Here is a 14965-nt window from a genome sequence, read left to right as displayed (position 1 = left end):
ATATAAAACACAAAACTATTATTATAAAGATGAATAATAAAACAAAATCTCCTGTTTCTTATGAAAGTACCAAGTGTGACCCATTGGCAGCTTCCTAGACTATGGATCTATGGGTCCATTTTTTGCATCCCTTTACATCCATAGAAAAATTCCACTTTGGGTGCATTATAGAGGTGGCAGCCAGATCCCATTAGTTGGTCAAGGTTAGTGCTCAAGAGGTGGTGATTTGTGCTGTTGACTAGCTCCTTACTCTCCAGTCAAGCAGTTTTCTGTTTGTAAAGTGCTTTTCAAGAGAGTTATGAATACTTTGTGTAATTTTACCATTAGGTAACTGATGTAAAATATGTTTTTTATGACCTGAGTGTATAAATATTTTGGGTTACAGAGAGCTGTTATACACTTTTCCCAAAAGTGATAAATTTTTTGTGCATGAAATGCCAAACAATATCAAATGGTATTTTCAATATGTGGCTCTCCACCACGAATTTAATTCTGCTGTGGTTGCCATGTGGCTTGCTAACTTGCATATTCAAAATAATTTCCATATTACATACTCAACCTTCGGTATATAGTGACTAGAACTCAGAACAATGCACAGTTGAGGACTTTACTGATAGAGAGTAGATCTCAGAACAATGTGCAGTTGAGGACTTTAATGATAGTGAGTACAGCTCAGAACAATGTGCTATTGAGGAGTTTACTGATGGTGAATACAGCACAAGACAATGTGCAGTTAGGGACTTTACTGATAGTAAGTAGAGCACAAGACAATTGGATGTTAGAGACTACTAATACTGAGTAGAGCTCAGAATAATGTGTAACTGAGGACTTATGAGTCTTGTGCTTGCTAATGTGAAACTGGTCTTAAACCATCAGAATTTGGCTTACCACTGTATTCTCAAATTATGAGGTTGTTATTTTTATTTTAGATATTCTGTGGTTCCAATGAAGATACGTTTATATAAGAGATATATTATTTGTTTTTTTATAAAGATGAACATATGTAGTATGCCTTATTTTGTTGTAATGAAGATAAGCATACAGAACAGATATCTCTTTTGTTTTTAACAAAGATAGGCATATAGAACAGACATCTCTTTTGTTTTAATAAAGATAGGTATACATTAAAAATTTATATGTTATAATGGACATGAGTATATGAATGAGATAGCTTCCTTGGTTCAAAAGAAAATAGCCGAATAGCCATGTATAATGGATAAAAAATATATAAAAAACTGTCATTAATAACAGATATCTGGCTTGTTTGTTATGTAAAGATTGGTAGAAGTAATACATTTTACTTGGTTCCAGTCATCATGAATGTAAAAACAATAACTTCCTAGTTTTTAATAAAGATGGGCATGCATAAAATATATCTTACTTCCTTTAATGAAGATGAACATAAATAACAGGTACATTTGTGATTCTAACACTTTTACAGTTTAGAATATGTAACAGAATATCATATTTACAATGAAAATAGAATTGATATCATACTTGGTTTTTTATAAACATGGGTATAAGCAACAGTCATCTTTCTTGCTTCTAATGAAGATGGAATCCATAAAAGATATCTGAATTTTTCTAATTAAAAGAGATTCCATACCTGATATTTTACTTGATTCTAATGAAGATTGGTATGCAGATCAAATAGTTTACTTGTTTCTTATATAAATATATGGACATAGATAACAGAAATGTGCTCAGTTCTAACAAAGATGAGAATAAATATGAAATACCATATTTGTTCCTTATGAAAATAGCATAGAAAACAAGTATCTTATATCTGAGTTGTCCAAATAGTAACCCATGAGCTAGTTCTGACCAACCCAGCAGTCACACAGCAAAAATGAAAAATAAGCAAATAAAAATGAAGCTGAAATACAGCATATTTGAGTAGTGTCTTTGACTTTGAGGTTTAGTTGCTTAATGTTTGTTACCATTTACTATATTACTCTGCAATTTAATATCAATAAACTTGAATAATATCATTATACACACATTTTTTATCACTAATAACTAGTATCCAGCCTCTGAAACTGCACTCAAAATACTATGTGACCCATCACTGTAAACTGGACAAACCTGACTTAACCAATTCTTATGAATGTGGGTATACATACGATATATTCAAATTTATTTTAATTGGCATGAGCATACACAAATACTTACTTGGATCTAATGTACACAAACTTAAATAAACCATACATCACTTGGTTCTAATGAAGATGGACTAAATTAAAAGATATCTTAATTGATTCTAATGTAGATATATTTACAAAAAATAATCTTATATAAAGGATAACTGTCATATTTCTCATGAAGATGAACATACAGAAAATATGTTTTAGTAGTTTCTAATGAAGATGGACAAACAAAACAAATATCCTGCTGTTTAATTCTTGTAAATATAGATATCACTAAGAGATATCTTACATGTTTCATCTGGAGTAGGCATATGCAACAGATATGCAAAATACTAACTAAAATTATGTACAATGTTAAGCAGTTGCCCACTAAATAATATTTATTAAAAACAAGCATTAAGATAGGCATATGTAACAGATATTTTATGTAGTTCTAATGAAGGTAGACTTATGTAATACAAATATAACTTGGTTGAATCTAAATAACTGGTGGGTGTATTCACAACTTTGACAAAAGTTATACAAGAGATATTTTCTAATATTGAAATATTAAATATTAATATTCTAATTTTGAACTCATAGACTAGAGGAAAGGCAGCTAGTCAACAGCACTTACAACCAACTCTTTAGCTACGATAATCAAATAGTGGGGTTTGACCATCAGTCTTATAATGCACCCATGGTCCCAAGTCACATATAACTAATATCTTATATATGTATCTAATAAAGATGAGCATACATAACAGATATCTTTTTGAATCTTATATAATCTTTACTAACAGATATTTGAACTGTTTTTTATGATGGCAACACACACATAATAGATATTTGTCTTGGTTCTTATAAGGATGAGCATACACAGTAACTTACTTGTTTCTTATGAAGATGGGCATACACAACAGATTGTGTGTTTTGTATCCTGTTTGTTGATCTACAGTTCTAAAGGAATTGCAAAAAAAGAAAGACATATGCCATTAACTGTGTGAATTTATTGTCTGTTTCTATCAAGTGTAAAGCAGAGAAATATGATTTCTAAGAATATATTATTCAATTATTCCAGTAGTGAAATATCAGCATTGCTTTATTTTTGATTTGATGGTATACAAAAAGACAAGAAAATTGTATTATGGATTCATTATATGATTCTTCTTATAACTAAAGTTGATAATTTTTAAACTTATAACTTTATGGTTTGATGACTTCAAAGTAACTTGCTGATAAACATTTGTAAAACAAAAGTATGCAGCTTTAGTGTCATACAATATAAAAATAATCAAAGTAATATATACATATAATACTATACTGTTTATTGGTCAGAGCATTCTGAAATCTGAGAATTCATAAATTATGACTTATTGATGAAGAAAAATTCTTATCATGATACTACAGAACATAAACATTAAAATTACATATCAAATAGAGAAAAAGAAACATACTTTTAGAGTTAATGATGTAAGGTGAAAATATTTCAAGTACCTTGCAATGCTTGCAATATTTCATTGTAAATAACCCCACAAAATTTGAACATTTCTAAAGTATATAAAAATCCTTCAACTTCAGTAATATCCAGATTTAGAAATAAACTGGTAACTTTGTTAAAAAAAGGGAAACTTTGAGGGTTTCTTTTTTTCACCTGTTAAATCTTTCATCATTGTAGGCATTTGAAATATTCAGAGATTCTCCTGTTAGAGCTACATGGCCTGCAATTCCTTTCCCAATTGGAAATCTAAATAAAGAAATGGAACAAAATGCAGTAACTTGTCACCAATAATTCTGAATAATAAATAAGAAGTGAACAGAATACTAGTATAAATTGCAGCCCGATTTGTTACTTCTCTCGGATTGACGAGTTAAGGAACGTATCTGCTAGTTCATGAGATAGATGCATGATGTCACGCTTGACCTAGTGTTTGGAGGATGCCTTGAGGCTGCTATGTAGAAGATATATTTCCACATTTTGATGCCTGTTTTCTGATTGGTCAGTTGCAGAGAAAATATACTTTGTATATCGAACTTTGGGACTTTTGGTGGGAGATTCACTCCAACTATGAAGAAGAAACTTTGTTTCTTGATATGAGAGTCAGTACTTGGAGTGAAAGTCCTGTCGTTTCTTAGTACTTTCTTTTTGTCTGCTGATCATGCACATTTTATCTTCAATTTGACTTCAAGTTCATCCAGTTTTATTTTATTTTAATTATGTTTTCTCAGTGTGAAAGTCATGGAACACAACTTTATGTGAAATAAACAGTGTTTAGCTGTATTTGTGAAACTTGTTTTTCTCTTCTGCACTTGTTCTCACATTAACATTCCATCCAGATAAACCTTCAAACCTCTTGTTATATGCAGGGTGGGGGTGGGGTATGGTGGTTTCTTGCACTTATTTCTGGTTAGATGATATTTGTTAAAGGTATCACCTATTGTGCCTTTCAATTTCTTCTTTGATTTAGAGTGGATTTAGGGATATATTAGGTATCTGGGTGATTTCCAGAACTCAAATCACTCAGATAATTGATGAAGCCCAGTTAACGAGATGAAGATTAAGACTGGGAAACTGATGATGAGTGTTCATTCCCAAAATTCATCTCATCCAGAGGAATGAGCCTTTATAAAGAACAGATCAAGCTTTTAACTATTCTCTTGCTTACAAGGAAATGACAGAGAAGTTTCAACAAAATACTATAGATACAACAATATTTTTGTTTGAAATACTTAGGAAAGAACTGTTAGAGATTACTACTTGTCTTCTGATCTCTTGCAGTATATAGTAAAAATAGAAATGTCAAAAATAGAACGAAACACTGAACAATAATTATTTAGTTATGAGACTGTATGTTGATCTTAGTTATATAATTTACCTGAACCATTGTAAATACCATGTAATATTCTTCAGCTAATGCTATTTTTGTGAGATTAGTTTAAGAAAATGTAAGGAGACAAAAAATAAATTGATTCATAAATGTCTCTTTACATTTTTCATCCAATATTCTACTAAACTAAACTAAAGACAAAAGAAAATGTTATTCATTGAAATAATCCAAGTTATCTTCATTCATCAGATTTCAACATGTACTAATCCACATGAAACTATCATCCTTAAAAACCTGTAATTATTTTTGATTCTCAGTATTATGGTTCATCAATTACATTAAAAATCATACTTAGTTCTAATCATTATACAACATAAAAGAGTGCCACTTTCACTACTCTATCTCACACAAGATATACTGAATGGTAAAACTGAATATATTGTATTTTATAGTTTAAGCCTATAGTGCTTTTAGTAAAATACTGCTTTTGGAAAGTTAGAAAACCACTTCTAAGGATGTACATCATAATACAGTCTCTAACAATAATTTAAGTGGAGTCTTCAACTAGCAACATAGAATAGTTCACTCAAAACAAATTTTAATAAAACTTTAGTTTAATTTAAGAAAATTAATGTACAGCTTATTCTAAAATTTGAAAGTAAGCATTTTTTCAGCATTATAATATTCAGGTACCTTTCTTTATTTAATTTAAGCAAATTAAATATTGTTATATTGGCTTTGAAAACACATAAAATATGTTTATAATTTATATGAACACTATATTTCACACCATGTAAGTTTACAATAAAAAGGTGTATACAAATACAAACAATCCTTGTGTTTTCATACCTGATTTCTTTTGATGCTTCTAAAATGGCTTTAAATGAGCCATCGTCAAGCTCTCCACTAACATCAAATATCCTAGCATATAGTTCTTTGGAGTGTCCATCTACTAGGAAGAGAGAAGCCCTGTCAGCATTTACAAGCTTCTGTGCAAATGTCTGGAAAAGAAATACAAATTACAAATTCATTAATCTATGTCCATTAATTGTGTAATGATATATATATTGTTATGAGGACTAAGTAAGATAGTTGTGTTTTATTATAATTTACAATAAAAATATAAGTGGAGAATTTAAAACTGTTTCCAGTATTATACATCTTAAGGAGTTCTTATGAGTTCAATCAAATAATATCTGGCCACCTTGAGGTTGACTGGGGAAAAGCTGATGTGGTATAAATGTTAAATATGAGTATAATATTTCTTCACTAATTCCTTTATGGGTAAAGTTCTATTTTCTAAACACACACAAAAAAGTATTTCTTATAGTTTAGGGTATGCATTCTGTTACAGTGTAAATAAATAAACATACATATGACTAGGTAAGATATTGTCACTCATATTTCAATATCTATTGTCAGGTTAACAAACTGGTATAACATATTTGCAAAAATTTACAGTGTTAATGGATGCTTGTGATCATTAATCAATCATTGGTCATTAGTGGACTATTTACAATAGTTTAATAAACAAATAATTGGTATTACACCGCTAGTAAATGTGTTGGTTGATTTATAGTCACAGACCTAGTTTAATTAGTGAAAATTAGTATTTCATTAATAGCTAATATGTTGGTACATCTGAATGATACTATGTTTTTGAAATCTTGGATTTTTGATACATACAAATCTTACTTAATACTTGTAATCTTGACCATTTTTATTTTAATTCCAATGGCACCAATTCCTTCTTCGTGTTAAAAATTTATTTCTTAATTATCATGATATTTTGTATAATTTGACTTTCTGAAAGTCCTAAACTTTACTATGACTTATTGAACATACTCCAACCTTACTATGACTTTGTAGTTTTGACGTTTTTGAACATACTTCAACCTTATTAAAACTTAGTAATCTTGACTTTTTAACATATTCCCAATTAATCTTACTTTGCCTTTGTAACTTTGTTTTTTCAAACATTATATTCAAACCTTTCTATGATTTTGTAACTGACTTTTTGAACATATTCCTACCTACTATGCTTTTGTAACCTTGCCTCTTTTGAATATATTTCCAATTAACCTAACTTTGCTTTGTAATTTTTGACTTTTTTTTGTTCATTATATTTAAAGATTACTATGCATTTGTAACCTATTACAACTATACTCTGACTCTGTCACCTTGACTTGTTGAACATATTCCAACCTTACTATGATTTTATAGCCTTGATTTTTGAACATATTCACACTTTACTAAACTTTTGTAACTTTCTGACTTTCTGAATATTATATTTAAACCTTACTAAGAGTTTACAACCATGACTTTTAAAATGTATTCAGAACTGACAATATGACTCAGTAATTGTAATCTTAACCTTTGAGGACATTTTAAGCAATAACTTTATAGCATTAAACTTTAGAACACATTCATACTATATCAAAGCTTTGTTACTATGGTATATAAACATACCATGCATTTTCTACCATCTTAGTTTAACATAGTATTATTCAAAGTTTCTAAGCTATTGTGTGTATTTGTGCAGTTTTCACATAACACATGGTTAAAGTCATTAAGCTGATTTCATTCTAGCTGCCTTTGTTCTTTTATCACTCTCTGGAGATAACACCTGTTCTGCCTATGGAATGTGTGGCTATAATACTGCACAGGTGCAAGAATGTAAACAGCAGTGTTCTCCAATGGTAGGTCAGATTATATTTTCAAGTTACAATCTTCCTTATGTTTGAATGAAAATGGCCTATCATGTAGTTAATGCTTGACATTCTTGGTAAATATAATGTTGCCTGTTAAATAAGGAACTTTAGATTTAAACAATCTGGTAGGAATTATCATCAAATGCAGCTTGGAGAATGGACAGCTCAGACCTAGTAAAACTGAAAGTCCAGCATCTAAGCAGGTTGGTGTTTGTACTATTTAGTAAAGATCATTCATTGTGTTTACACTGTCTAAAGTCTCTATATTTCCTTCTTACAACCTCAGTCAAAATTACAGAACTCAGAAATATTTCACAAATCTTGTTATACCCCCTGTCATTCAAGAGACCTATATCATTGTTCTAAGGATAATCAGCTTGATCTGTTCTTTGGAACACTTTAAATAATATTGTACAGTGTTCAGTGTCTGGGCATTCAACAAAAAGGCATGCTATCACCAACTGGCTAGCTAATCTGCTAAAGTTTTATAGCTGCTTAACAAGGTAGTGTTGTATCTTGCATCATAATGATCTAGTATGTGATCATACTATCTGGATTTCTAAAACTTATCAGCCAATTCACTTTAATAGTGAAGTCCATACAATCAATACAAGTAGTGACAGTAACGTTTGACAAATACTACAGTGGTAAGTGGACCCTTCTTTGTCATATAGTATGAATGTCCAGGTGTCGTGTCATATGGCTTGCTTATGTGGTTAGATGATCCATCTTGTGCTTAACAAAAGTACATCAATTTCATTATCACTAGTTTCAGTATCTAAGATAAATGGTTGATAAAGATGAATCAGCACCACTGCTTTGAACAAACCACAAACTTCAAAAGCTGACATGTCTATTCATGTTCCTATTTTCACAAAAAGTATATATTAACCTTATTCAGTACAGAGAGTGGTGCAGCTACCTTGAAAAACTGACCACAATAATACAATGTGAAACCTAGAAAGCTGTGTATTTGTTATTTTTTCTTGGGCTTGAGTCAGCCCCTGACAACCGCAGTGTTTGTAAGTTTAGCAGACACTCCATTCCTACCCAATATATATCTGAGAAACTCCATTTCCATATGTATTAATGCACATTTTCATGGTGTCACTTCAAGCCTGCATCCCTGATGTACCGGAGTATGATTCTGAGGTTTTCAGCTGGGGCATAAAATGAGTGTAGATCAATATGTCAGCCATATAGATGAGACATCTCTCCCATTTTAGTCCTCTAAGTGTAAGCTCAATAAGCTTCTTGAAAGTGACAAATGTATTACACAGACCAAATGGCATGATGAGGAATTTACACTGTCTTTCTCAAGTGCTGAAAGCAGTTTTGGGTATACTTTAAATTATCCCATTTGACCTGCCAATAGTTACATTTAACATATTGATCAAACTGGATCTTTCAATGCATCCAGGCATTTTCACATGCATGATAATTGAAAGACATCTATGGATGTTACCAAATTCCCACCTAAAGTTCACACAAATCCTTAATATTCCTTCCTTCATTTTGACAATGACTACTGGAATTATCAACGACTTTTTAAAGGTTGTATTATAAAGATTAACTCCATTTCAATAGCAGTAACATCCCTGGTTCTGTAAGGAAGCCTGTGTGGCAGTTTTGTTGGATGCTCATCTTGTCAATCTAGGTGATGACTTATGGTTACTGTCCAACCCAATCAACTATCTAGTCTCACAAATAAACCAGCAAACTCCTTGAGAAGTTTAGTCAATTTATGTTCTGCAGTAACTGGGATGCTGTGCATGTATTATCAGATGCTGTACAGTAGTTTTCATGCTAACTACACAGCTGGTTTGCATTATTTCAGCCTTGATCATCACACCAATGGCCATTCTAACTGGATGCTAAATTGCTGAATCTCAGTGATTACAGACTAACATTGGTAAACCACAACCACTTGGACATATAACTGTTTGAGCAAGTGTAACCTGCTTTCCACACAACTATTAACATTCTATCATTGCATCAACAATAATGGTCCAACTGAATGAAGAAATGCTTGGTGCTTTAAATACTTTTATAAAGATAAATTTTGATTGATTTCATGAGTTATTCATCTTGTTTGTACATTATTGTTTTTAAAGTTAAATTTGTACATTTCACATGTAATTTGGCAAAAGTCATAAAGCAACCTTTAGGCTAATTATATGTAATAGCCTATATAGTCTTACCATAATTTTAACAATCACAGAGTCCATGGAGATCATGTCTTGAAAGATGGACCTAAAATAAATGAAGTTCATTCTTTTAAACTTGTGTCATGTTACTTTTCCAATAGCCCTCAGTGTCAATGTTTAAAGTACATTATCAAAATGATGTTATTTAATGATATAAAGTCTACTGAGGCCAGGGTCATACAAATTTAATGAAATTACATTCAGCTTCAAGAAGACTGAAGCAGCAGAAAGTGGATTAATACATAGATTATATTTGTAGATCCACTTCCAATTTATAAATCACAGTATTTATAATATTAGTTTAATACAAATAACAGTTTTTTACTGCTTATAAAATACAAATATTTCATTTATGGAAATTTTTCTCTAATGCAAGCAAATTTACACATGTATAAATTATGGTTACAGACAAGTATTTAACTGTTCCACTTACTTTGTTTAAATATGGTTCTGTATGTTTTTTGTTAATATAAGAATTGGTAAACCTTGAATTTTAACTCCAAAAGCTTGCACAGTTTGGGTAGTACATTGGTCAGGATTATGTTTATTACAAAAACAACAAGCACACTTAGATTTATTATTTAATAAACTTGTCACACTTGAAAATAAATCTTCATTCAGACAGGATAGATTTATATACATCAAGCATGCCATGACTTCTTCCAAGCATTATGCTGTAACATCTTATCAACATCAGTAACTGTTACAAGTGAAGATTTCCCTATAATATTAATTTTCTTTCAAAAAGTAAGTTATGTTTATTTTATATATATATATATATATAATGATTCATTTGAGTTATAAATAAAAACAACATAATACTGAGCATAAAAACTTTTAATAGTGTGTGTGATGAAAAAAATCCATATTAAATTTCAACTAAAGAAACTGAAGTGAAACATTCATGTTTTAGTGTATTTAAAACTGCAACTTACCTGACTACAGCCAAAAGGAAGTTGTTCAGTTTGCGCTGACGTGCCATGTTACTGTACATCTTGAAATATAAATATTTAATAGGTCTCACTTTATATCAAAAACATGTATTGCAGATACTATTTAAACAAACAATTAGAAATGAGTAGAGTATAAGAAAAAGCTGAAATGCAGTGATGTATTTATAAAAGATATATATATGTGATGTTTCAAAGTATGAAGGTTTCTTAATTTTTCACAGATATAGTGCCACATTTTGGGTTAAAGTTCATGTTTGTTTTAAGAAAGGTAAATGATACTTAATCTTTACAAAAAACAAAAACAAAACACTATCCACTATTTCTCTCTTCTTCTTTACACTTAATAAATATTAGTAACAAGATAATGTTCAACCCAGGAAATGTCTTTGCTTCTAACACATTCCTGTAAGTACGAATCACTTGGTTTAAAGATGATCTTAATTACCTTTATTGTATACAAGAAATATTTCATACAGAAAAATTTTTTAGTATGCACTCATAAGTTTCCTAATAGATAGTATTCAGACCTAATACCACAAGTGTATTCTGCTTAATTATTTTTTATACAATCTTATGATCATACATGCCTCAGCATAATGAAGAGCAATTCCTCCCCACACTAGATAACTGTTGATAACCTGCAACAAAAAAATAAGGTACATGTTCATTATATAGTTAAAGTATTTGTTAATTAGAAACTACTATACACCTGTTAATTAAACATTACAACTATATTTTCTGAAAACGCCTATTAATTATACATTATTACTAAATCTAAAACAGGCAGCTGTTAAATATAAATAACTACTATATCCATACAAAATATCTGTTAACCATTGATCATCAATATATATATATATATATACTTTCAATTTATATTAGTATGAGAAAACTGATATTTAAAGGTGTAGACAACTCATTGGATTACTTATCTCTTTTATTTCTTTTCATGGACGGTGCTTTTAGAGTTTCAACTGCTCTTTTAAGCTTCAAATATTATTATTATTTTTTTTTCAGAAATGTAAGTTCTTATAATATTCATGGTTAGTGTATATCAATAATATGTTGGTATAATTTGAAGTAACCTTGACGTTGATTCACAAGTTATTATGCATTTTATTATTTTTATCCACTACAGTTGTGAAGTCTTACACAAACCAAGAATACCGTTTCTAAAATATTCGTATACATAGGCGGGTCCAGCATAAGGCATGGCTGGTGTGCATCCTCACTCACGCAAAAAAGAAAAGAAAACTATTGTTCTTGGAGTCCCTGTTCATAACCTCTTGTCACTTAAAGCGGGCTCTTTCATTGCTGGTTACATTAGGTTACGCCCCCTTCTGAAAATCATGGAAGTCCATTGCATATATAACCCCCCCCCCCCCCCCACCCGTGGCACAGCGGTATGTCTGCGGACTTACAACGCTAGAATCCGGGTTTCGATATCAGTGGTGGGCAGAGAACAGATAGCCCATTGTGTAGCTTTGTGCTTAATTACAAACAAACTAACAAGCGTATATATATATATACTGGTAATATCATTGGTGTTTGTAAAGCAAGGCTTTTTTTTTAACGTCAGTTATGATAATTTTAATTAAAGTAATAACTTTACATATAGTCAATGGTAAAATAAAATATTTAAAACAAAAGTGGCAAAAGGCGTCCACGAGATGTAAGCAATAGTACGCAACATAATCAAGAAGACTCTGCACCAGAAAAAGCGACATAAGTCACGTGTGAAGAAGATGGTTTCGCGACATATCCGTTCAACCGCCTAATTTCTTAAGCAGCTGGAGAATAAAACGTGAATTCATGCCATCCCATACAAAGACACATCGGTCAAGTTGCCTGATCCAGCACCTATAGATTTCTGTGTGATAATATCCCGTCATCCTAAGACATATTACGGAACACAGTAAAGAGGAGGAATGTGTCTTGAATATGACAACCTCACATCGGAACCTACGATGCAGGATTATTGTTAAGATGCACGGTAGCCACAAAGAGCACGACCAGACATGGCGACGTAAGCTCTAACAGCGTGGTAAGACTCCAAAATCGTTTAAATATGGTGTACACAAAAGTAATTGACTAATAAATAATTCCAGTAAGATTGTAATTTACCTTTGTTTAAGTCTGTAAAAATGGCACAGATGTAAATACTATGTATTTTTTAGTATACACATTGACTAACTTCTATAATTGGGCAGAATTATACATTTATTAGGAGTTAAAAAAAACATTACACAATAGATGGCTAAAAAATGTACTAAACTATTTCCTTCTTTTCGCTACAGTAGGTTTGGAAACTTTAGTTGAAGCAGAGAAAGCTATGCCAACTAACAATGAAAAGTACACAATATACAATTAGAAAAATGAAAATATAAGCATAGAGTGTTAGCTTTTATCTTTCATACTGAAATGCACGTGGTGTGTCAAATTATCACCATTTTACACCTCTGATTCTTTGTGTTTTTGTTTGTTTCTTAGTTTAACAGCTAGTCCTCGAGAAAAGGCATCCGTGTTTGTCTCACTTTCCGAATATGATTAATTGCGCTTTACATAATTTTCCCCAGTCAAAAGAAATATATTATAATGCTTAAGTGTAAATCAATTTCTAGGTTGAAAAGTAGTTGTGTCTACACACAATATGTATATAAAATACGATTTTGGTCATCGATTTTTTTTTGTATTAGGATTTAAAGAATGGACACACGACGTAAAAATATATGTGCACTGCAGAAAACATTAACGTGTAAATGGACACCACAGATCTCTAACTGATTTGGCTAACATAGTTGTCCTTTCGAACATTTGGCACCGAAAACACGATGCTCAGTACGGTGCTAAATATAGTGGTCCTTATAAAGAGGAAATCAAAGCGTTTTTGGCCGGGGTGTGGCTGGTAATTCCCATAAATTTTCAGCTGAGCAGGTGTTCACGCGATTACAGGCAGACCACTTAAATGAGTCCTAACTTCCATCAGTTTTTGATATAAAGAGCTAGACGACCCAAATGTTTACCAAACAGCAACAGCAGCGACAAATATTTTTGCCAGTTGTTAGGATAGCGCTACCCAGCAGGACGGGATGGTGAAGTTTTTGCCAGTGACGTAACACGTATTGAAACTAAAGCCAGTAATATGGTTATAAACTTGGAAGTATGCACTGTTAGCACCATGCTGCCAAATGAAACTTGTACTAGTACTAACAATGTTGATTTGTCTACACCAAGTTTACACGTCGAGGAATACAAGGATTTCTACTTGACTGTTTCATAGAGCTATCGGGAAAATGCAATTTTTTGAAGTAGTCATTTGGTTGACTAATATAGCTTTCATTCATATTGGTACTAAACACACTATTTTTAATTGTTTTTGCTTATACTAGCATAAATTTGCATGTTTTGGACTCAAAATAACATAAAAAGCCTCATGGTATTTAGATATACTCCATTCTACATCTTACTTCTCTATCTAGCGCTTTCAGGTTATAAGTATCTACCAGTAAATGTGACGACCACCTAAGAAGAGGTCCAATAATATTTCAATGACAAAAAGGCGCAACAAAAATTACGATACCGATCTTCTCAACATAAGTGCTTTAGAATCAAATAAAATAGCTCAAAAATGAATTTTCAAAAGTCGGTTAAAAACACGCAAAAAAGCTTCACTTTTCGCGAACCGGCTGTTGAAAAAAACCCTTTAAAACATGGAGGGGAGGGATTCCTACGGTTATACTGCTATCAACAATTATATTCAGTGTGAGGGGCTTCTCAGTATATAGTATTTTAAGTACACATAATACATACACGACTGTAATCGCAGTTACTCAAATGGTAGTCGGAAGTCATTACTACATATATAAAAAGGTGACATTTGTTGCATAAACACTCGTTTTTAGAGTTTACAAAATAATTGAAAAATAACAATCAACTACAGAACCTCTTCGTCTTCCTCGTGAAATGGGCCATCTTCTGATTTTTTATACAATTCTAGGACCCCTATAAAAACAATGAAACAAGTTATTTATAACAATACTATAAGATGAATAGCAACCTAAAATGAATTACATATGATTAGAAACTTTAATGCCCGGCATGGCCAGGTGGATAAGGCGCTCGACTCACAATCTGAGGGTC

The 14965-nt window shown here is 31.4% G+C and overlaps 1 protein-coding gene across 1 annotated transcript in view; it reads right to left on the bottom strand.

The window, feature by feature from the left end:
- LOC106457800 (probable 3',5'-cyclic phosphodiesterase pde-5) overlaps positions 1 to 14965 on the bottom strand; it is an 84473-nt gene that overhangs the window by 23466 nt on the left and 46042 nt on the right. Inside the window, exons 10-16 of the mRNA XM_022383860.1 lie at positions 14769 to 14827; positions 11413 to 11463; positions 10808 to 10866; positions 9867 to 9918; positions 5804 to 5955; positions 3781 to 3873; positions 3018 to 3086 (exon numbers count right to left, since the gene is read on the bottom strand). Coding sequence (XP_022239568.1) covers positions 3018 to 3086; positions 3781 to 3873; positions 5804 to 5955; positions 9867 to 9918; positions 10808 to 10866; positions 11413 to 11463; positions 14769 to 14827 — 535 coding nt within the window. The remainder of the gene's footprint in view (positions 1 to 3017; positions 3087 to 3780; positions 3874 to 5803; positions 5956 to 9866; positions 9919 to 10807; positions 10867 to 11412; positions 11464 to 14768; positions 14828 to 14965) is intronic.

Source organism: Limulus polyphemus, unplaced genomic scaffold (assembly GCF_000517525.1).
Source record: "Limulus polyphemus unplaced genomic scaffold, Limulus_polyphemus-2.1.2 Scaffold375, whole genome shotgun sequence".
Lineage (NCBI taxonomy): Eukaryota > Metazoa > Arthropoda > Merostomata > Xiphosura > Limulidae > Limulus > Limulus polyphemus.
The sequence above is the reverse complement of the archived record's forward strand: the minus strand, read 5'-3'. Positions and strand labels throughout refer to the sequence as shown.